This window comes from Somniosus microcephalus, chromosome 9 (assembly GCF_052327205.1).
Source record: "Somniosus microcephalus isolate GS21.2 chromosome 9, FLI_Smic_1.0, whole genome shotgun sequence".
Lineage (NCBI taxonomy): Eukaryota > Metazoa > Chordata > Chondrichthyes > Squaliformes > Somniosidae > Somniosus > Somniosus microcephalus.
Window position 1 is genome coordinate 68,522,196 of NC_140995.1, and position 25,350 is coordinate 68,547,545.

General features: G+C 50.1%; 1 protein-coding gene across 1 annotated transcript in view; it reads left to right on the top strand.

Annotated features, from left to right (window-relative positions):
* LOC147112451 (potassium channel subfamily K member 1-like) overlaps positions 1-25,350 on the top strand; it is a 57,535-nt gene that overhangs the window by 26,007 nt on the left and 6,178 nt on the right. Inside the window, exon 2 of the mRNA XM_085996726.1 lies at positions 23,983-24,378. Within this exon, the coding sequence (XP_085852852.1) occupies positions 23,983-24,378 (396 nt within the window). The remainder of the gene's footprint in view (positions 1-23,982; positions 24,379-25,350) is intronic.

Below are 25,350 nucleotides of genomic sequence, written 5' to 3' on the forward strand. Positions count from 1 at the left end.
CACGTATGTGCGCACACACATGCAGTTGCACACACAGGTACCCATACACACATGCGCACACATGTACGCATACATGCGCGCACATGTATGCATACGCAGTCGCACACACACGCACGCCGCACACACACATGCATACACTTGCCAATACACACGCGCATACACGTATGCGCACACACACGTACCTACACACACATTTGCACGCGCACACACGTATGCATACACACACGCACACACGTATGCATACACATGCACACACGCACGCATACACGCACGCACAAATACACATACACGCGAACACACCCAAACGCGCGCACACGTACCCATACAGACGTGCGCGTACACACGTATGTGCAAACACACATACCCATACACACACATACCCATACACACACGTACCCATACACACACATACCCATACACACACGTACGCATACATGCGTATGCATACGCAGTCGCGCGCACACGTACACACTCATGCGCACTCATGTACACATACACGTGCACACACTTGTGCATACATGTATGCGCGCACACACGTACCCGCACACACACATGCGCAAGCGCGCACGTACACATACACACACATGCGCGCGCACACATGTAAGCATACACAAGCGCACGCGCGCACACCTACACTCGCACATATACCCATATACACAGGTGCACACACACACGTATGCACACACACACATACCCATAACCACACACAGACACACGTGCACACACATACGCATACACACACGTGCACACACGTACCCATACACATGTGCACACACTTATGCATGTACACACATACCCGCACACGCGCGGGCGCACGTGTACACGTCTTCTTGGTGACTTGTGTTTCTGAATACCCCTCTGCCTCACTCCTCATTGCACCAGCAGCTGATGGTGAGGAAGTGATATGTAGCTGATGGTAAATGGCAGTGCTGGGTTAGTGCCAGAAGCGTCCTGCTTTCCCCGAGCTCCATTTCTTCATTAACATCCTGATACACCTGTTGCAGTTGCTAACTGCGTCAGTCATTGCTCTCCAGGTTTTATATTTAGGACTGGATGGTCAGCTCTCTGCTGTCGCTCACCTTCTGATAATTTTCAAGGTTGGCAGATCCTCCACGGGCTTCTAGCCGAGACAATTTGTGGTTATAACAGAGCCTGAGCCCACCCTCTGAAGCAGATGGACCATCCCCAAGATGCAGTCTCTGTCCGTTCGGTGTGTCAGCAAAGTTCAACAGGCAATTTGTGCACAGCAAGATCCCATGCACAGCAAATGAATGAATAACCAGGTTTTAATTCCTTTTGGTGATGTTGGGCGAGGGTGGGAATGTTGGACAAGGATACCAAGAGTGGGAGTTGGTGGGGGGGGACCCACAAACCCCTGGGCCGGCAGTCACGCCAGGATCATGCCCCCGCAAGTGCTACACCCTACTGGCATATGAGGGGTCAGTGGGGGGGGGGGCATCTCATTTGCATGGGGCAAGTGGACACCCACATGATCCTCCCCGCTTCATGCCCTCCCCAGAGACACCATTCTGCACCCCCGCCCCCGACCTTCCCCCGAGGAACAGGTCTTGATCCTTGAAGATGTGCACTTTCTTATAGAATGATTCATTAAACAATTGTACATCTTCAAGGATCAAGGCCTGTTCCTCGGCCTGGACCCCTCATCCCCCACAGCCACCCACACCCCCATCCCCCTCCACCCTTCACCCACCCTTCACCCCCCCTCCCCTCCACCCCCCCTCCCCTCCACCCCACCCGCAGCCCTCCACCACCCACAACCCCCACCCCTCCACCCCGCCTGCCCCCTTGGCCCCGCCCGCCCCCCCGCACTGACCGCTCCGCACGCGACGCCCGCTCCACCCACCCCCTCCGCCCCACCCCCTCCACCCCGCCCACCCCCCACCGCACAGCCGCAACTCTGGCTGGATGTAAACCTGGAGGTCTCCTCACATGACCTCCGCACTCTACCCCCGCCAGTAGTCGGCCAACATGTCCATCCTCGCGATGCCCCAGCCAATCAGAAAGTGAACAGGCTCTTCATTACCCAATTTGCTGTCAGTCAAACAGCCTTTTCTTTACCATCTCCCAACTTTTTTATAACAAAAGTGTTTTAACATAGGAACAGGAGTAGGTCATTCAGCCCCTCAAGCCTGTTCTGCCATTCAGTGAGATCATGGCTGATCTGCGACCTAACTCTATATACCCACCTTTGGCCCATATCCCTTTGGTTAGCAAAAGCTATCGATCTCCGATTTAAAATGAACAATCGATCTAGCATCAATTGCCATTTGTGGAAGAGAGTTCCAAACTTCTACCACCCATTGTGTGTAGAAGTGTTTCCTAATTTCACTCCTGAAAGGTCTGGCTCTAATTTTTAGACTATGCCCCCAAGTCCTAGAATCCCCACTCACCCCTACACTGACTACTCCACTCTGTCTCTCCCACTCACCCCTTTACTGACTGCTCCACTCAGTGTCTCTCCCACTCACCCCTTTACTGACTGCTCCACTCTGTGTCTCTCCCACTTACCCCTTTATTGACTGCTCCACTCAGTGTCTCTCCCACCCACCCCTTTACTGACTGCTCCACTCTGTCTCTCCCACTCGCCCCTTTACTGACTGCTCCACTCTGTCTCTCCCACTCACCCCTTTACTGACTGCTCCACTCAGTGTCTCTCCCACTCACCCCTTTACTGACTGCTCCACTCAGTGTCTCTCCCACTCACCCCTTTACTGACTGCTCCACTCTGTCTCTCCCACTCGCCCCTTTACTGACTGCTCCACTCTGTCTCTCCCACTCACCCCTTTACTGACTGCTCCACTCAGTGTCTCTCCCACTCACCCCTTTACTGACTGCTCCACTCAGTGTCTCTCCCACTCACCCCTTTACTGACTGCTCTACTCAGTGTCTCTCCCACTTACCCCTTTACTGACTGCTCCACTCAGTGTCTCTCCCACTCGCCCCTTTACTGACTGCTCCACTCTGTGTCTCTCCCACCCACCCCTTTACTGACTGCTCCACTCTGTCTCTCCCACTCGCCCCTTTACTGACTGCTCCACTCTGTCTCTCCCACTCACCCCTTTACTGACTGCTCCACTCAGTGTCTCTCCCACTTACCCCTTTACTGACTGCTCCACTCAGTGTCTCTCCCACCCACCCCTTTACTGACTGCTCCACTCTGTCTCTCCCACTCACCCCTTTACTGACTGCTCCACTCAGTGTCTCTCCCACTCGCCCCTTTACTGACTGCTCCACTCTGTCTCTCCCACTCACCCCTTTACTGACTGCTCCACTCAGTGTCTCTCCCACTCACCCCTTTACTGACTGCTCCACTCAGTGTCTCTCCCACTTACCCCTTTACTGACTGCTCCACTCTGTCTCTCCCACTCGCCCCTTTACTGACTGCTCCACTCTGTCTCTCCCACTCACCCCTTTACTGACTGCTCCACTCTGTCTCTCCCACTCACCCCTTTACTGACTGCTCCACTCAGTGTCTCTCCCACTCACCCCTTTACTGACTGCTCCACTCTGTCTCTCCCACCCACCCCTTTACTGACTGCTCCACTCAGTGTCTCTCCCACTTACCCCTTTACTGACTGCTCCACTCTGTCTCTCCCACTCACCCCTTTACTGACTGCTCCACTCAGTGTCTCCCACTTACCTCTTTACTGACTGCTCCACTCAGTGTCTCTCCCACTCGCCCCTTTACTGACTGCTCCACTCTGTCTCTCCCACTCACCCCTTTACTGACTGCTCCACTCTGTCTCTCCCACTCACCCCTTTACTGACTGCTCCACTCTGTCTCTCCCACTCACCCCTTTACTGACTGCTCCACTCAGTGTCTCTCCCACTTACCCCTTTACTGACTGCTCCACTCAGTTCCTCTCCCACTCACCCCTTTACTGACTGCTCCACTCAGTGTCTCTCCCACTCACCCCTTTACTGACTGCTCCACTCAGTGTCTCTCCCACTTACCCCTTTACTGACTGCTCCACTCAGTGCCGCTCCCACTCACCCCTTTACTGACTGCTCCACTCTGTCTCTCCCACTCACCCCTTTACTGACTGCTCCACTCAGTGTCTCTCCCACTCACCCCTTTACTGACTGCTCCACTCTGTCTCTCCCACCCACCCCTTTACTGACTGCTCCACTCAGTGTCTCTCCCACTTACCCCTTTACTGACTGCTCCACTCTGTCTCTCCCACTCACCCCTTCACTGACTGCTCCACTCAGTGTCTCCCACTTACCTCTTTACTGACTGCTCCACTCAGTGTCTCTCCCACTCGCCCCTTTACTGACTGCTCCACTCTGTCTCTCCCACTCGCCCCTTTACTGACTGCTCTACTCAGTGTCTCTCCCACTTACCCCTTTACTGACTGCTCCACTCTGTCTCTCCCACTTACCCCTTTACTGACTGCTCCACTCAGTGTCTCTCCCACCCACCCCTTTACTGACTGCTCCACTCAGTGTCTCTCCCACTTACCCCTTTACTGACTGCTCCACTCTGTCTCTCCCACTTACCCCTTTACTGACTGCTCCACTCAGTGTCTCTCCCACTCACCCCTTTACTGACTGCTCCACTCTGTCTCTCCCACTCACCCCTTTACTGACTGCTCCACTCAGTGTCTCTCCCACTCACCCCTTTACTGACTGCTCCACTCTGTCTCTCCCACTCACCCCTTTACTGACTGCTCCACTCAGTGTCTCTCCCACTCACCCCTTTACTGACTGCTCCACTCAGTTCCTCTCCCACTCACCCCTTTACTGACTGCTCCACTCAGTGTCTCTCCCACTCACCCCTTTACTGACTGCTCCACTCAGTGTCTCTCCCACTTACCCCTTTACTGACTGCTCCACTCAGTGCCGCTCCCACTCACCCCTTTACTGACTGCTCCACTCAGTGTCTCTCCCACTCACCCCTTTACTGACTGCTCCACTCAGTGTCTCTCCCACTTACCCCTTTCCTGACTGCTCCACTCAGTGCCTCTCCCACTTACCCCTTTACTGACTGCTCTACTCAGTGTCTCTCCCACTTACCCCTTTACTGACTGCTCCACTCAGTGTCTCTCCCACTTACCCCTTTACTGACTGCTCCACTCAGTGTCTCTCCCACTCAGCCCTTTACTGACTGCTCCACTCAGTGTCTCTCCCACTTACCCCTTTACTGACTGCTCCACTCTGTCTCTCCCACTTACCCCTTTACTGACTGCTCCACTCAGTGTCTCTCCCACTCACCCCTTTACTGACTGCTCCACTCAGTGCTGCTCCCACTCACCCCTTTACTGACTGCTCCACTCAGTGCTGCTCCCACTCACCCCTTTACTGACTGCTCCACTCAGTGTCTCTTCCACTCACCCCTTTACTGACTGCTCCACTCTGTCTCTCCCACTCGCCCCTTTACTGACTGCTCCACTCAGTGCTGCTCCCACTCACCCCTTTACTGACTGCTCCACTCAGTGCCGCTCCCACTCGCCCCTCTACTGACTGCTCCACTCAGTGCTGCTCCCACTCACCCCTTTACTGACTGCTCCACTCAGTGATGCTCCCACTCAACGCAAGGGAAAAACCTACTTGACCTCGTCCTCACCAATCTACCTGTCGCAGATGCATCTGTCCATGACAGTATTGGTAGCAGTGATCACCACACAGTCCATGTGGAGACGAAGTCCCATCTTCACACTGAGTACACCCTCCATCGTGTTGTGTGGCACTACCACCGTGCTAAATGGGATAGATTCAGAACAGATCCAGCAGCTCAAATCTGGCCATCCATGAGGCGCTGTGGGCCATCAGCAGCAGCAGAATTGTACTCCGCCACAATCTGTAACCTCATGGCCCGGCATATCCCTCACTCTACCATTACCATTAAGCCAGGGGACCAAACCTGGTTCAATGAGATATGTAGAAGAGCACGCCAGGAGCAGCACCAGGTGTGAGGTGCCAACCTGGGGAAGCTGCAACACAGGACTACATGCATGCTAAAAAGCGAAAGCTAAGCGATCCCACAACATTCTGATCAGATTTAAGCTCTGCAGTCCCGACACATCCAGTCATGAATGGTGGTGGACCATTAAACAACTAACGGGAGGAGGAGGTTCCATGAACATCCCCACCCTCAATGATAGTGGAGCCCAGCACTTGAGTGCAAAAGACAAGGTTGAAGTGTTTGCAACCATCTTCAGCCAGAAGTGCTGAGTGGATGACCCATATCGGCCTATTCCTGAGAACCCCACCAGCCTCCTCCTGAGGTCCTCACCATCACAGAAGCCAGTCTTCAACCAATTCGATTCACTCCACGTGATATCAGGAAATGGCTGAGCGCACTGGATACAGCAAAGGCTATGGGCCCCGACAACATCCCAGCTGTCGTACTGAAGACTTGTACTCCAGAACTAGCCACGCTTCTAGCCAAGCTGTCCCAGTACAGCTACAACACTAGCATCTAACCGACAACGTGGAAAACTGCCCAGGCATGTCCTGTCCACAAAAAGCAGGACAAATCCAATCCGGCCAATTACCACCCCATCAGTCTACTCTCAATCATCAGCAAAGTGATGGAAAGTGTCATTGACAGTGCTATCAAGCGGCACTTACTCATCAATAACCTGCTCACTGATGCCCAGTTTGGGTTCCGCCAGGACCACTCGGCTCCTGACCTCATTACAGCCTTTGTCCAAACATGGACAAAGGAGCTGAATTCCAGAGGTGTGGTGAGAATGGTCAAGGCAGCTTTTGACCGAGTGTGGCATCAAAAAGCCCTAGTAAAACTGAAGTCAATGGGAATCACAAGACTCTTCACTGGCTGGAGTCATACCTAGCACAAAGGAAGATGGTTGTGGTGGTTGAAGGTCAATCATCTTAGCTCCAGGACATTGCTGCAGGAGTTCCTCAGGGCAATGTCCTAGGCCCAACCATCTTCAGCTGCTTCATCAATGACCTTCCCTCCATCGTAAGGTCAGAAGTTGGGATGTTTGCTGATGATTGCAGAGTGTTCAGTTCCATTCACAATGCCTCAGATAATTAAGCAGTCCATGACTGCATGCAGCAAGACCTGGACAAGGTTCAGGCTTGGGCTGATAAGTGGCAAATAACATTTACACCACTCAAGTGCCAGGTAATGACAATCTCCAACAAGAGAGAGTCTAACCACCTGCCCTTTGACATTCAATGGCATTAACATCGCCAAATCCCCCACCAACAATATCCTTGGATTCGCCATTGACCAGAAACTTAACTGGACCAGCCACATAAATACTGTGGCCACTAGAGCAGGTCAGAGCTGGACATTCTGCGGTGAGTGACTCACCTCCTGGCACAAGCCAGGAGTGTGATGGAATACTCTCCACTTGCCTGGATGAGTGCAGCTCCAACAACACTCAAGATGCTCGACACCATCCAGGACAAAGCAGCCCGCTTGATTGGCACCCCATCCACCACATTAAACATTCACTCCCTCCACCACCAGCGTACGGTGGCTGCAGTGTGTACCATCTACAAGATGCACTGCAGCAACTCACCAAGGCTGCTTCGGCAGCACCTCCCAAACCCGCAACCTCCACCACCTAGAAGGAGAAGGGCAGCAAATGCATGGGAACACTACCACCTCCAAGTCACACACCATCCTGACTTGGAAATATATCGGCGTTCCTTCATCGTCGCTGGGTGAAAATTCTGGAACCCCCTCCTACGGGAGCACCTTCAGCACACGGACTGCTGTGATTCAAGAAGGCAGCTCACCACCACCTTCGCAAGGGCAATTAGGGATGGGCAATAAATACTGGCCTTGGCAGCAATGCCCACATCCCAGGAACAAATAAAAAAAAATAACTCCCCACCTTGCTGCTGCTGCTCCTGGCTCTGCAGACAATGCTGAGCTCCCTACCCTACCCCATTCCTCAGACTCCCTCCTCCCCCGAGCCCCAATTTCTCTCTCCCCCCCCACCCCCCCCGTTGCAATATTTGGGGTGTCGCCTTTTGGATGAGACGTTAAACCAAGGCCCCGTCTGCCTGTTCAGATGGATGTAAAAGATCCCATGGCTCTGTTTGAAGAGCAGGGAGGGAGGTATCCTACCATTGATACCTTCTGCAGCCCGTGCTACCAGAGCTAACAGTTTGACGCATTTACTGTTTACATTGGGATGGGATGTGGATCTTTACAAAAGCAAGTTCTCTCTGGCACTCTCTTCTCCAAAAAGCTGTTAAGGCTGGGGGTCAATTAAAAATGTCAAAACTGAGATTGATAGATGTTTGTGAGGTAATGGTATTAAGGCATTATGGAACCAAGGCAGGTAAAGGGAGTTAGGATTGAATTGAATGGCGGAACAGGCCCGAGGGGCTGAATGGCCTACATCTGTTCCTGTATAAATGCAAGTTCTCTCGTTACTGCTGTTGGAGAAACTAAAGTTGCAAGAAGGTCGTTCCTGCAGCTCAGCTGTGTGGTGACCATTGAATTCTGCTGTGTGAACATCAGCAAAGCCCAATCATGTTCACCAATTGTTCTCATTGGCTTGCATTGAACAGTGAATCATCATCAAACCTGCATTACAGGATCTTTTAGCATTACAGGCTGACCAACAGAATGTTGCATTTCTCTTTACATCAAGTCGACAGCATAGAAACGGGCCCTTCGGCACAAATGGCTTGCTCCTATTCTCGGCTCTACCTTTGTTAAACCTCATTCTGGCAATGGGAATGAGTTGAACAGAAACTCTTACACTCAACATATTCTGCCTGGCAATGAGGTGAAAAATGTAGTTATTTTTGCCAAGAATTGTTTATGCATTTCACTTGTCTCCCCCCACCCCCACACAAAAAAATCCCTAAAGTTTTATCCAGCAACCACATCACTTTCACTGATGTGTGCCCTTTTCTCCCGAGGCATATCAAAGCATTTTCATCAAACCAGGCACATACTTGATTCTTTCTCATGCATTTTTAAAGCCAAGATCACTATCTGAAAAGCTAGCCATTTTCTGCTTTGCTGTTGAAAGCTTTTGTGTTACACCCAATTGTTCTGGTTCTGCTCGCTCATAATGCCTGGTTCAAGGGTGTCTCAGAGAGGCTGCAGGGCATTCCGGAGGGGGAGGGTGAACAGCCAGTTGTCGTGGTGCATATAGATACCAACGATATAGGTAAAAACCGGGATGAGGTCCTGAAAGCTGAATATAGGGAGTTAGGAGGTAAATTAAAAAATAGGCCCTCAAAGGTAGTAATCTCAGGATTGCTACCAGTGCCACGTGCTAGTCAGAGTAGAAATAGAAGGATATTTCAGATGAATACGTGGCTAGAAGAATGGTGCAAGGGGGAGGGATTCAAATTCCTGGGACATTGGAACTGGTTCTGGGGGAGGTGGGACCAGTAGCAGACAGGAAGCAAAGAGTTGGAATAAACGGCTCTGTTTCTGAGTGGCAGGCAGTGACTAGTGGGGTACCGCAGAGATCGGTCCTAGGACCCCAGCTATTCACAATATATATAAATGATCTAGACGAGGGAACTAGATGTAACCTCTCCAAGTTTGCAAACGACACAAAGCTGGGTGGGCGTGTGTGCTGTGAGGAGGATGCCGAGAAACTCCAGTATGATTTGGACAGGTTGGGTGATTGGGCAGATGCATGGCAGATGCAGTATAATGTGGGTAAATGCGAGGTTATCCACTTTGGTGGCAAAAACAGGAAGGCAGATTATTATCTGAACGGCAATAGATTGGGAGAAGGGGAAGTGCAACAAGACCTGGGTGTCCTTGTGCACCAGTCGCTGAAGATAAGCATGCAGGTGCAGCAGGCGGTTAAGAAGGCAAATGGTATGTTGGCCTTTGTAGCAAGAGGGTTCAAGTATAGGAACAAGGATGTCTTGCTGCAGTTGTACAGGGCCTTGGAGAGACCACATCTTGAGTATTGTGTGCAGTTTTGGTCGCCTTATCTGGGGAAGGATGTTCTTGCCATGGAGGGAGTGCAGCGAAGATTCACCAGACTGATACATGGGATGGTAGGAATGACGTATGAGGAGAGATTGGGTCGATTCGACTTATACTCACTGGAGTTTAGAAGAATGAGAGGGGATCTCATTGAATCTTATAAAATTCAAACAGGGCTAAATAGACTAGATGCTGGAAGGATGTTTCCGATGGCGGGGGAGTTCAGAACCAGGGCTCACAGTCTAAGGATAAGGGGTAAGCCATTTCGGACTGAGATGAGGAGGAATTTCTTCACCCAGAGAGTGGGGAACCTGTGGAATTCTCTACCACAGAAGGCTGTGGAGGCCAATTCATTAAATATATTGAAGAAGGAGTTAAGTATATTTCTTAAGGCTAAAGGGATCAAGGGATATGGGGAGAAGGCAGGGACAGGGTACTGAATTTGGATGATCAGCCATGATCTAATTGAATAGCGGAGCAGGCTCGAGGGGCCGAATGGCCTACTCCTGCTCCTATCTTCTATGTTTCTATGTACAAACTGGACGGTTTGCACCTGGGCTGGACTGGGACCGATGTCCTAGCGGGTGTGCTGTTGGGGAGGGTTTAAATTAAAATGGCAGGGGGTTGGGAACCTGTGCAGGGAGACAGAGGAAAGGGAAGCAAGGATAGAAGCAAAAGACAGGAAGGAGAAAAGCAAAACTGGCAGTCAGAGAAACCAAGGGTGTAAATCAAACACGGCCACAGTAAATAATAATTCTAAAAGGTCTAAGAGTGTTAAAAAAAAGACTGAAGGCTTTTTGTCTTAATGCGAGGAGCATTCATAATAAGATGGATGAATTAGCTGCGCAAATAGATGTAAACGGATATGATATAATTGGGATTACGGAGACATGGCTCCAGGGTGACCAAGGCTGGGAATTCAACATCCAGGAGTATTCAATATTCAGGAAAGAGAGGCAAAAAGGAAAAGGAGGTGGGGTAGCATTGCTGGTAAAAGAGGAGATTAACACAATAGTAAGGAAGGATATTAGCTCTGATGATGTGGAATCTGCAGGTAGAGCTGAGACATACCAAGGGGCAGAAAACATTAGCGGGAGTTGTATACAGACCCTCAAACAGTAATGCTGAGGTTGGGGATGGCATTAAATGGGAAATTAGAGACGCGTGCAATAAGGGCACAGCAGTTATCCTGGGTGACTTTAATCTACATATAGATTGGGCTAACCAAATTAGTAACAATACTGTGGAAGAGGAATTCCTAGAGTGTATATGGGATGGTTTCCTGGACCAATATGTCGAGGAACCAACTAGAGAGCCTACAGGGAGGAGGTCCAGTACCTCGTGAAATGGTGCGCCGACCACAATCTGGCCCTTAACATCAAGAAAACCAAGGAAATCATTGTGGACTTCAGGAAGTCTAAAGGCAGAAGACACACCCCCATCCACATCCAAGGGGCTGTGGTGGAAAGGGTGGGCAGCTTTAAGTTCCTCAGAGTCCACATCACGGAAGACCTCTCCTGGTCCCTCAATACCTCCTCTTTGGTGAAGAAGGCCCAGCAGCGCCTATATTTCCTAAGGCGGCTGAAGGGATGCAACCTGTCACCCCGGATCCTCTCTAAATTTTACCGTTGCACAATAGAGAGCATCCTGACGAACTGTATCCCAGTGTGGTATAGCAGCTGTACCTCCTATGACCGGAAAGCCCTGCAGCGGGTAGTCAAAACTGCCCAACACATTACCGGCACCCGGCTACCGACCATTGAGAACATCTACCAGAAACGTTGTCTATGGAGGTCATTGACCATCATCAAAGACCCTACCCACCCCAGCCACAGTTTGTTCGCCCCCCTGCCATCTGGGAGACGCTACAGATGCATTCGCACCCGCACGACCAGATTTAGGAACAGCTTCTTTCCCAGGGCTGTCATCCTACTGAACTCTGCTAACAAACTCTAAAGCCTGCACATCTGTCAATGCACTTTATTATGTTTATGTTTATGTTACAAGCCAAATGTATGTTAAATGTCTTAATCAAAATGTACACTCTCGGGAGCCGCAAGCTTACATTTCGTTGTACTGCGCTTGTGCACTAACAATGACAATAAAGTTGATTATTATTATTATTATTAGATCAGGCCATCTTAGACTGGGTATTATGTAATGAGAAAGGATTAATTAGCAATCTTGTTGTGCGAGGCCCCTTGGGGCAGAGTGATCATAATATGATAGAATTCTTCATTAAGATGGAGAATGAAGTAGTTGACTTCGAGACTAGGGTCCTGAATTTAAATAAAGGAAACTACGATCGTCTGAGGCGCGAGTTGGCTAGGATGGATTGGGGAATGTTACTTAAAGGGTTGACGGTGGATAGGCAATGGCAAACATTTAAAGATCGCATGGATGAACTACAGAATTTGTTCATCCCAGTTTGGCATAAAAATAAAACAAGAAAGGTGACTCAACCATGGCTAACAAGGGAAATTAGGGATAGCATAAGATCTAAGGAGAGGGCATATAAATTGGCCAGAAAAAGCAGCAAACCTGAGGATGGGAGCAGTTTAGGATTCAGCAATGGAGGACAAAGGGATTAATTAAGAGGGGGAAAATAGAGTATGAGAGTAAGCTTGCAGGGAGCTTAAAAACTGACTGTAAAAGCTTCTATAGATATGTGAAGAGAAAAAGATTGGTGAAGTCAAGCGTAGGTCCCTTGCAGTCAGAGTCAGGGGAATTTATAATGGGGAACAAAGAAATGGCAGAACAATTAAATTCATACATTGGTTCTGTCTTCACAAAGGAGGACACAAATAGCCTCCCAGAGATGTCAGGGAACATAGGGTCTAATGAGAGGGAGGAACTGAATGAAATCAGTATTTGTAGGGAATGGTGTTAGGGAAATTGACGGGATTGAAGGCCGATAAATCCCCAGGGCCTGATAAACTACATCCTAGGGTACATAAGGAAGTGGCCCTAGAAATAATAGATGCATTGCTGGTCATCTTCCAAAATTCTATAGACTCTGGAATAGTTCCCATGCGTTGGAGGATAGCTAATATAACCCCACTATTTAAAAAAGCTGATAGAGAGAAAATGGGGATTTACAGGCCGGTAAGCCTAACATCGGTAGTGGGGAAAATGCTAGAGTCCATTATAAAAGATGTAATAGCAGAGCACTTGGAAAACAGTGACAAGATCGGACAAAGTCAACATGGATTTACAAAAGGTAAATCATGCCTGATTAATCTACTGGAATTTTTTGAGGATGTAACTGGTAAAATTGCTAAGGGGTAACTGGTAAAATTGCTAAGGGAGAACCAGTGGATGTGGTGTATCTGGACTTTCAGAAGGCTTTCGATAAGGTCACGCATAAGAGATTAGCATGCAAAGTTAAAGCATATGCGATTGCGGGTAAGGTACTGACTTGGATAAAGAACTGATGGGGAAAAAAGGAAGCAAAGAGTTGGAATAAACGGGTCTTTTTCCGAGTGGCAGGCAGTGACTTGTGGGGAACCGCAGGGATCGGTCTAGGACCCCAGTTATTCACAATATATATTAATGATCTGGACGAGGGAACTAGATCTAATATCTCCAAGTTTGCAGATGACACAAAGCTGGGTGGGTGTGTGTGCTGTGAGGAGGATGCAGAGAAACTCCAGTATGATTTGGACAGGTGGGGTGATTGGGCAGATGCATGGCAAATGCAGTATAATGTGGCTAAATGCGAGGTTATCCACTTTGGTGGCAAAAACAGGAAGGCAGATTATTATCTGAACGGCAATAGATTGGGAAAAGGGGAAGTGCAACGAGACCTGTGTGTCCTTGTGCACCAGTCACTGAAGGTAAGCATGCAGGTGCAGCAGGCAGTTAAGAAAGCAAATGGTATGTTGGCCTTCATAGCGAGAGGATTCGAGTACAGGAGCAAGAATGTCTTGTTGCAGTTGTACAGGGCCTTGGTGAGACCACACCTTGAGTATTGTGTGCAGTTTTGGTCACCTTATCTGAGGAAGGATGTTCTTGCCATGGAGGGAGTACAGCGAAGATTCACCAGACTGATACCTGGGATGGCAGGAATGACGTATGAAGAGAGATTGGGTCGATTAGGCTTATATTCGCTGGAGTTTAGAAGAATGAGAGGGGATCTCATTGAAACTTATAAAATTCTAACAGGACTAGACAGACTAGATGCAGGAAGGCTGTTCCCGATGGCGGGGGCATCCGGAACCAGGGCTCACAGTCTAACGATAAGGGGTAAGCCATTTAGGACTGAGATGAGGAGGAATTTCTTCACCCAGAGAGTGGTGAACCTGTGGAATTCTCTACCACAGAAGGCAGTTGAGGCCAATTCATTAAATATATTCAAGAAGGAGTTAGATACATTTCTTAAGGCTAAAGGGATCAAAGGATATGGGGAGAAAGCAGGGACAGGGTACTGAATTTGGATGATCAGCCATGATCTCATTAAGTGGCGGAGCGGGCTCGAGGGGCCGAATGGCCTACTCCTGCTCCTATCTTCTATGTTTCTATGTTTTTAATCATCAACCGGCGCTCTTGAATTGATGCACAAGAACTTGCACTTCATTAAGAAAGAGTTTGCATTTATATTGTTCCTTTCTTGACCTCAGGATGACTCGGTGCGCTTCAAAACCAATGAATTACTTTTGAAGTGTAGTCCATCCCACGGGTTAGGGCACTGGTAAATTTTGAAGCTGAAATTATCACTGTTTAAGCAGCTGAAAATTGTGACTTGGCCCATTTCAATCTGTTTGTGGCAAACAAGCTGCTGGACCTACCAGGTTTGTTAGTTGAACAAGCCAAGGAGACCTAATAAAGAGAGAGAGAGTTGCTATAGCGCCTTTCACAACCTCAGGACGTCCTAAAATGCTTTACGACCAATGAAGTACTTTTGAAGTGTAGTCACTGCTGTAATGTTAGGAAACGTGGCAGCTAATCTGCGCACAGCAAGCTCCCACAAACCGTAATGTGATAATGACTAGATTATCTGTTTTTGTTATGTTGATTGAGGGATAAATATTGGCCAGGACACTGGGGAGAACTTCCCAGCTCTTGATCGAAATAGTGCCATGGGATCGTTTACGTCCACATGAGTGGGCTGACGGGGCCTCATCGGCTCCTTTGACAACACCGAACTCCCTCGGGCCTATACTGGAGCATCGGCCTAGATTTGGCACTCGAGCCCTGGAGTTTAATATTAGTCATTTAGTTTAGTAGCTTCAGTTCCATCTTCACATTGTGACTAGTTGTTCTGAAGCTGATTTGCTAATCTAATTGAACAAAAGCAAGAGACCAATAACAACCTGTATTTATATAGCGCCTTTAACGTAGTAAAACGTCCCAAGGTGCTTCACAGGGGGGTTATATAGAAACATAGAAGATAGGAGCAGGAGTAGGCCATTTGGCCCCTCGAGCCTGTTCCGCCATTTAATGAGATCATGGCTGATCATCCAAATTCAGTACCCTGTGTGGTAAACCACTGTTTGTATTCCACTGTGTACATGCCTGGACATGCCTCGGCTGACTCTTCCCACAAGTCCTAGTATAAAGGTGACTGCTCCCCAGCCCTTTGTATTTCTGGACCGGTCGACCACTCGAAGCAGACCTTCATTCTTTTGTTAATAAAAGCCTTTAGTTACTCTCTTAACTCTCAGTCTTTTATGAGTGATTGATAGCGCATCAATTTTATTAACAAAATTTTTATAATGGAGAAGATCCTCACACCAGCATGCCTGGACTTAGATCATCGGGAGGCGGACTCATCCACCAACACGCTTAAGTGTTTAGAAAAATTCCTGACCGCCTCCGCAGCAATCAAATCGGACGAGGACAAACTGGATGTCCTGACCTCCAAAGTGAACCACCGAGTGTACTCAGTCATCCAAGACGCAACCTCGTACGCGGACGCTATCAAGCTCCTCAAGGACCAGTACACGCGCCCAGTGAACGAAGTGTACGCCAGGCACCTTCTGGGGAGTCGTAAACAACAACCTGGGGAATCGACCGTGGAATACCTTCAGGCACTGTCTGTGCTTGGCCGGGCCTGTGGTTGTAAGCATGTAAAGGCCGCCGTGTACACAGAGGAACTTATCCGGGACGCTTTTGTAGCGGGCCACAGATCCAATTACACCCGACAGCGACTGTTGGAGCAGAGTGACCTCGACCTCAACAAGGCCTCTGAACTCGCACTATCACTGGATGCAGCCTACTGGGGCATGGATGCCTACTCCTCTGCACCGTGGACGCCGCGGGGAATGACAGCCTGGGACATGGTAGGACCACCTCATAGCGCCGTGCCACCCCAGCCACACCCCAGCAACGGCCCAACTACCGCAGCAGTGTCCCAAGGCCAGACAGCAGTGCCCCAAGGCCAGAAATGCTACTTCTGTGGCCAGGCAAAACGCCCCAGAGTGCGCAGCCCGGCGAAAAATGCGATCTGCTCGGGCTGCGGGAAGAAGGGACACTACGCTAGCGTCTGCAGGGCCAAAGCCACCCTGAACCCCAGCAGCACCGCGTGTGGGCCATGCGGGCCGCCATCTTGGGCCTCCCCAGCCATGTGCGAACCACCGGTACAGCAGCCATTTTGGACGCCTCCAGCCACATGGGGATCATGGACGCCGCCATCTTGGACGATAGCCGGAACGCAGCAGGCCCCCAACACCGCCTCATCTGATACCCGCAGCGACACACCGACCCCTACGCTGGCATCCGTTACACTGGACCAAGCGAGACCGCACCAGCTGGCCAGTTCCACAATGGACATTAAGGTAAATGGTCACGATACAATCTGCCTTTTTGACTCTGGGAGCACGGAGAGCTTCATCCACCCCGACACGGTGCGGCGTTGCTCTCTCCCAGTCCTGCCTGCGCACCAGCGGATTTCTATGGCCTCCGAGTCCCAGTCGGCGGACATCGGCGGCTACTGCGTGGTGACACTCGTAGTAGACGGGACTGTGTACGATCATTTTAAACTTCTGGTCCTGCCCGACCTCTGCGCTGCCGTCCTGCTGGGGTTAGATTTTCAGTGCCACCTTAAAAGTGTTACGATGGCGTACGGTGGACCCCTACCCCCACTCACAGTCCACAGCCAGCAGCTTCCAAATTGCCCGCCGCGCACCAGGTGCAACCTCTCCACACTCAGAGTCACCCCCCCCCACTGTTTGCTAACCTCACCCTCGGCTGTAAGCCCATCGCCACAAAGAGCAGGCGATACAGTGCCGGGGACAGGGTTTTCATTAAAACCGAAGTGGAGCAGCTCCTGAAGGAAGGGATTATTGAGGGCAGCACCAGCCCCTGGCGAGCCCAGGTTGTGGTCGTTAAGACCGGCGAGAAGCAGCGCCTGGTCATCGACTACAGCCAGACAATAAATCGCTACACCCTGCTGGACGCCTACCCACTCCCCCGCATAGCTGATATGGTCAACCAGATCGCGCAGTACCGCGTCTTCTCGACCATTGACCTGAAATCAGCGTACCACCAGCTCCCTATCCGCCCTGAGGACCGCCAGTATACTGCCTTTGAGGCAAACGGCCGCCTCTATCACTTCCTTAGGGTTCCCTTTGGCGTCACCAACGGGGTCTCCGTCTTCCAAAGGGAGATGGACCGGATGGTAGATCAAAATGCGTTGCAGGCCACTTTCCCATATCTGGACAATGTGACCATCTGCGGCCGTGACTTGCAGGACCATGACGCAAACCTCGAAAAATTCCTCCGCACCGCCCAACTCCTGAACCTGACATATAACAAGGAGAAGTGCATATTCCGCACAAACCGCCTCGCCATCCTTGGCTGTGTTGTGGAACACGGAGTCATCGGCCCCGACCCCGACCGGATGCGTCCCCTTATGGAACTCCCACTGCCCCACTGCCTCAAGGCCCTGAAGAGGTGCCTAGGGTTTTTCTCCTATTACGCCCAGTGGGTCCCCTACTATGCGGACAAGGCCCGTCCGCTGATCAAGTCCACCTCTTTTCCCTTGACGGCAGAGGCCCGCTTAGCCTTCCACCGTATCAAGGAGGACATTGCCAAAGCCACCATGCACGCAGTGGACGAATCCATCCCCTTCCAGGTGGAAAGCGACGCGTCCGACTTTGCCCTGGCCGCTACCCTCAATCAGGCGGGGAGACCCGTGGCCTTCTTTTCACGAACCCTCCAAGGCCCGGAGACCAGACACTGCGCTGTTGAGAAGGAGGCCCAGGCGATTGTGGAGGCTGTGCGTCATTGGAGGCACTACCTGGCCGGAAAACGATTTACCCTGCTCACTGACCAGCGTTCAGTTGCTTTCATGTTTAACAACAAGCAGAGGGGCAAAATCAAACATGACAAGATCTTGAGGTGGAGAATCGAACTTTCCACCTACAATTACGAGATCTTGTACCGGCCCGGGAAGCTCAATGAACCCCCGGATGCGCTATCGCGTGGCACCTGCGCCAGTGCGCAGATCGATAGACTGCGGGCCCTCCACAATGACCTCTGCCACCCGGGGGTCACCAGGTTCTTCCACTTCATCAAGGCCCGCAACCTGCCTTACTCTATTGAGGAGGTCAGGACCATGACCAGGAACTGCCAAGTCTGCGCTGAGTGCAAACCGCACTTTTATAGACCAGACAGGGCCCATCTGATAAAAGCCACTCGCCCCTTCGAGCGCCTGAGCGTTGATTTTAAAGGGCCTCTCCCCTCCTCCGACCGCAATGTGTACTTCCTCAATATTATTGATGAGTACTCCCGTTTCCCGTTCGCCATCCCCTGCCCGGACATGACCAGTGCCACGGTCATTAAATGTCTGAACGACCTCTTCACCCTGTTCGGTTTCCCCAGCTATATCCATAGCGACCGGGGCTCATCGTTTATGAGCGACGAACTCCGTCAGTACCTGCTAACTAGGGGTATTGCCACAAGCAGGACCACCAGTTACAACCCCCGGGGGAACGGACAGGTGGAAAGAGAAAATGCGACAGTTTGGAAGGCCGCCCTGCTAGCCTTAAAGTCTAGGGGCCTTCCAACCTCCCGCTGGCAGGATGTGCTCCCCGATGCGCTCCACTCTATTCGGTCACTGCTCTGCACTGCCACTAACGCCACCCCTCATGAGAAAATGTTTGTCTTCCCAAGGAAGTCCACATCGGGGACATCGCTACTGCCATGGCTGACGTCCCCAGGGCCGGTCCTACTGAGAAGACATGTGAGGACCCATAAAACGGACCCCCTGGTCGAGAGGGTCGACCTCCTCCACGCCAACCCCCAGTATGCTTACAGCGGCAGACAAGACCTCCGGAGAGACTCCAATACACTAACTTTTAATACACTTCACCCCGCCGGACTCAATTTTAAACAAGGGGTGAATGTGGTAAACCACTGTTTGTATTCCACTGTGTACATGCCTGGACATGCCTCGGCTGACTCCTCCCACAAGTCCTAGTATAAAGGTGACTGCTCCCCAGCCCTTTGTATTTCTGGACCGGTCGACCACTCGAGGCAGACCTTCATTCTTTTGTTAATAAAAGCCTTTAGTTACTCTCTTAACTCTCAGTCTTTTATGAGTAATTGATAGCGCATCACCCTGTCCCTGCTTTCTCCCCATATCCCTTGATCCCTTTAGCCTTAAGAAATATATCTAACTCCTTCTTGAATATATTTAATAAGTTGGCCTCAACTGCCTTCTGTGGTAGAGACTTCCACAGGTTCACCACTCTCTGGGTGAAGAAATTCCTCCTCATCTCAGTCCTAAATGGCTTACCCCTTATCCTTAGACTGTGACCCCTGGTTCTGGACTCCCCTGCCATCGGGAACATCCTTCCTGCATCTAGTCTGTCTAGTCCTGTTAGAATTTTATAAGTTTCAATGAGATCCCCTCTCATTCTTCAAACTCTAGCAAATATAAGCCTAATCAACCCAATCTCTCTTTATACGTCATTCCTGCCATCTCATTATCAGACTAAATTTGACGTTGAGCCTCATGAGGAGATATTAGGGCCGATGACCAAAAGCTTGGTCAAAGGATAAGTTTTAAGGAGTGTTTTAAAGGAGGTGAGAGAGGTGAAGAGGTTTAGGGAGGGAATTCCAGAGCTTAGGGCCTCGACAGCTGAAGGCTCGGCCACCAATGGTGGAGCGATTAAAATTGGAGATGCTCAAGAGGCCAGAATCTGAGGAACACAGATATCTCGGAGGGTTGTAGGGCTGGAGGAAATTACAGAGATAGGGAGAGTGCGAGGCCATGAAGGGATTTGAAAACACGGATGAGAATTTTAAGATTGAGACGTTGCCGGACCGTGGCAAGTACAATTAGCAGCAGGACTAATTTTTGAAGTACATTGTTGAATAAAACATCATTCAAGCAACAAGTGATATTCATCTGCATTGTGGTACACTCATTCGGAATGACATTGTTGGCTCAGGATTCTGGTTGTTCTAAATTTAAGCACATTGATTAAACCAGATAAGTTGGATTTTTTTTCCCATTCTTTGATCGAGGTTTCTATTCCTGGCCTGTACATTGGCAAAGATGGTATCAAATAGTCACTGTTCCAAAAAGTGAGGTCAGCATGTTTGGCTGTAGAGGTGAAGTCACCTTCTAATTATAAACAGAGCTGAGACACTGTGGATTGGCTTTATGTTGGAGTGAGATTGTTTCCTTGATGTTGTCATGCCGTTATAATCTACTCTACCAATTATCCACCTCCGTTCCAATTTGGTGTTAGCTCCGATCGGCTCAGTGGATAGCAATCTTGCGTCTGAGTCAGAAAGTCGTTGGTTCAAGACCCACACCAGAGACTTGAGCATATAATCCAGGCTGACACTCCCAGTACAGTACTGAGGGAGTGCTGCACTGTCGAAGGTGCTGTCTTTCAGATGAGATATTAAGCTGAAGCCCTGTCTGCCCCCTCAGATGGACATAAAAGATCCCATAGCTCAAGTTCGAAGAAGAGGAGGGGAATTCTCCCCGGTACCATAGGCAATATTTATCCCTCAACCAACGTCACTAAAACAGATTATCTGGTCATTATCATATTGCTGTTTGTGGGATCATGGTGTGTGCAAATTGGCTGCCGCGTTTCCTACATTACAATAGTGACTATACTTCAAAAATACTTCAATGGCTGTAAAGTGCTTTGGGACATCCTGAGATTGTGAAAGGCGCTATAGAAATGCAAGTCTTTTGTTTATCGGGATTGACTATCGCTAACCTTGGGTTCCGACGGGTAGATCTGGAATCTTGGGCGGTCGACCAGCGGAGAGCATGGATCACGGCAAAGAGGCCGCCGCCAGTTTGAGGCCCCTGTGGGGGGGCCTCGTTCGAATCTAACTGCCGATCAGCTGACGCCAAACGGGCCTCCTGAGGCACCTTGCCGGTTTTGGGGGTGACGGGAATGGCGGTGTTCTGGGATGCCAGCAGTAGCTGCAGGTTGGTCCTGGGAGTAGGGGTGGGGGACGAGCAGCCCTGATTATTTCTCTGGGGGCTGAAGGATGACTGCTGCTCCTCTTGGCCCCACGATAAATAATTTACCTTTTCCAGTGGTGTGGATCCTCCTGGGCTTGGTCGCCAGTGAAGCTGGTCGGTGAGTGCATGGTGCTCCGGCCAGTTCTGACCTAAAATGGCAATCAGGGGGTCCTATGAAAATAGGATGAAGCATATCAACATTTGAGGGGGTCGGTTTTGAACTGGCCACAATAGGGGTTTGGGGGGGTGGAGGGGTAGTGGCCTAAAGGTGGGATCAGTAGCTGACCGCCCCGGTAACCCTACATCATTTGCATATTCAAAGAAACGCCCCCCCCCCCCCCCAAAACAGGATATGGCTTTGGCCGCCCCGACAGTAGACCCCAGTAATGGGGTAGCGATCATCAGGGTTACCAGGCCGATCAACCCCACCTTGACGCCACGATCCTCCCCTCCCCAACCCCGTAAACGCCGGTTGCGGCCAGCTCAAAATCGGCCCCTTCAAGTGTTGACACACTGCATCTTACTTCCCTAGGCTCTCGCTCCGAATATTTCCCCGGTGTAAATGGCTCTGCCCGGATAATAGTTGTTGCCTTTTATCCTGAGTTATCGCCAGCCTGTGATTGCAACGTTAGTCACCACAGAGAGGGTGGCTGCCGACTACCCCCACCCAACAGGAATCCAACCTCCTTTCCTACAACACAACACCCGATAGTACAGTGAACAGCAATTAAATTGGCCCTAAGGGTGAGGGGAAGTGAACATAGGGCCGTTATTTATTTACTACATTTGAAGAAAAATAGAATAACCTCAAGGAATGATGAGGTTTCAAAATTCATTTAGGTTTATCTTATAATTCATTCTCGGGATGTGGGCGGCGCTGGCAAGGCCAGCATTTATTGCCCATCCCTAATTGCCCTTGAGAAGGTGGTGGTGAGCTGCCTTCTTGAACTGCTGCAGTCCGTGTAGTGAAGGTACTCCCACAGTGCTGTTAGAGAGGGAGTTCCAGGATTTTGATCTAGTGACAATGAAGGAACGGCAATATATTTCTACGTCAGGATGGTGTGTGACTTGGAGGTGGTGGTGTTCCCATGCGCCTGCTGCCCTTGTCCTTCTAGGTGATGGAGGTCGCGGGTTTGGGTGGTGCTGTCGAAGAAGCCTTGGCAAGTTGCTACACTGCATCTTGTAGATGGAACACACTGCAGCCACGGTGTGCTGGTGGTAGAGGGAGTAAATGTTTATGGTGGTGGATGGGGTGCCAATCAAGCGAGCTGCTTTGTCCTGGATGGTATTGAGCTTCTTGAGTGTTGTTGGAGCTGCACTTATCCAGGCAAGTGGAGAATATTCCATCACACTCCTTACTTGTACCTTGTAGATGGTGGAAAGTCTATGGGGAGTCAGGAGGCGAATCACTCGCCACAGAATAACCAGCCTCTGACTTGCTCTAGTGACCACGGCATTTACTTAGCTGGTCCGGTTGAGTTTCTGATCATCGATCAGCTCTGACGCTCGGCAGTGGTGTGGAGTTCATGAGGAATAAGCACTGTGAAATCCAACCAGATTTTTAGTAGGCTAATTGATTGCATGTCTTATTTCAAATAAGTACATTGACTTGGCATAAGCCTGCCAGTAAGCATACTTGGTGGAATACACCAGCTTAGAAAGACTTGTATTTATATAGCGCCTTCCATGACCTCAGGATGTCCCAAAACGCTTTACAGCCAATGAAGTACTTTTGGAGTGTAGTCACTGTTGTAATATAGGAAACGTGGCAACCAATTTGCACACAGCAAATCCCACAAACAGCAATGTGATAATGACCAGATAATCTGTTTTTGTGATGTTGGTTGAGGGATAAATATTGGCCAGGACACTGGGGATAACTCCCCTGCTCTTCTTCGAAATAGTGTCGTGGGATCTTTTACATCTACCTGAGGGGGCAGACAGGGCCTCGGTTTAACGTCTCACCTGAAAGACGGCACCGCCGACAGTGCAGCACTCCCTCAGTACTGCACTGGAAGTAGCACTTCACTTGCGTCTCTGCCCAAAACAAATTGCCAATCCCCCCACCCATCCCAAATCCAGGGCGGCCATCCCTTGCTGTGTACAAATTCACTGCCACATTGTCATAAAAATGACTACACTTCAAAAGTAAATCATGGCCCGCTTTGCAATTTCCTGAGGTTGTGGAAACAATGCAATTCCTTTCTTTTCTTTCAGTAGCTGGAAGTCGTTTGCACTTGTGTTGTCTGCACTCGTGCATGGTTTCCCTCGTGTCGTTCGCACGTCAATTCTCCATCGCCCTTGTTGTTGCTTCCTCTGCAATCCTCCACAATTAGCCCTGAATTACTGTCCCCTCCTGAAGCACTTGCCACTGAAACGTTGCCTGGGTTTTGAAGGCAGCAGGTAAGTGCAAGGGAAGATACTGGGCTTTCGGAATCCCGATGGGCACGTGGGGGGAGATTGCACAGTCCCAGTCAATGCGTATCCATCAATTAAAACAAGCGGAAGATACACAATTCCCTTAATGTGCAGCCCCTGGCGTTCCCTAAGGACCATTCCTGTAGCCCTATTTTGTCACGTGGACATCTGGTCTTTGGCCTGGAGTTACAAAACTGTTTTTCTGTTGCAGGTTACGGTCACACGGTCCCTCTCTCTGATGGTGGGAAGGCCTTCTGCATAATGTACTCTGTCGTTGGGATTCCCTTCACGCTGCTCTTCCTCACCTCCATCGTACAGCGCATCATGGTGCACGTGACCAGGCGCCCGGTCCAATACATCCACACTCGCTGGGGCTACCCTAAGCAAAGCGTCGCCATTGTCCATGCCTTCTTGTTGGGACTGGTTATCATCTCGTGTTTCTTCTTCATCCCGGCGGCTATTTTCTCCAACCTGGAGAATGACTGGAACTTTCTGGAATCCATATACTTTTGCTTCATCTCCCTCAGCACCATCGGACTGGGAGATTACGTTCCTGGGGAGGTTCAGCACCAGCAATTTCGAGACCTGTACAAATTTGGAATAACTGGTCAGTAACGGCAGTAGTTGTTGGATATAATAATGTCTAGTGGGGATGGTCGTTCTTTGCTCGGTGATAGCACTCTCCCCTCTGAATCAGAAGGTTGTGGGTTCAAATCCCCACTCCAGAGACTTGAGCGCAAAAATCTAGGCTGACGCTCCAGTGCAGTACTGAGGGAGTGCTGCACTGTCGGAGTTGACATCTTTCAGATGAGATGTTAAACCGAGGCCCTGTCTGCCCTCTTAGGTGGATGTAAAAGATCTATTCAAAGAGGGTAGATAGTAAATAGAGGTAGAATGATACAGCATGGAGGCCATTCGACCCATTGTGCCTGTGCCGGCTCTTTGAAAGAACTATCCAATTAGTCCCACACCCCTGCTCTTTCCCAATTTCCCTGCCAATTTCTCCCCTTCAAGTTTTTATCCAATTCCTTTTTGAAAGTTTTTGAACCTGCTTCCACCACCCTTTTAGGCAGTGCATTCCAGATCAAAGCAACTCGCTGAGTAACTTTTATTTTGACCCTCCTGCCACTTTGTACAAACCACCTCACTCGAGAACCAGGAGAGCGAGAGAGAGAAATAGGCCCAATTTGAACTTCAACTAGCAGATGATCACTCAAATTAGGATGCATCGCACTCCATAGAAATACATAGGAGCAGGAGGAGGCCATTCAGCCTCTCGAGCCTGTTCCGCCATTCAATGAGATGATGACTGATCTGTATCCTAACTCCATCTACCCGCCTTGGTACCCAACAAAAATCTATCAATTTCCGTGTTGAAATTTTCAATTGACCACCCCCCCCCCCCCCCAAGCCTCAACAGCTCTTTGGGGAGAGTTTTCCATATTTCCACTACCCTTTGTGTGAAGAAGTGCTTCCTGACGACACCCCTGAATGGCCCAGCTCTAATTTTAAGGTTATGCTCCTTGTTCTGGACTCCCCCCTCTCCGCGCGCCCCCCCCCCACCGAGGAAATACTTTCT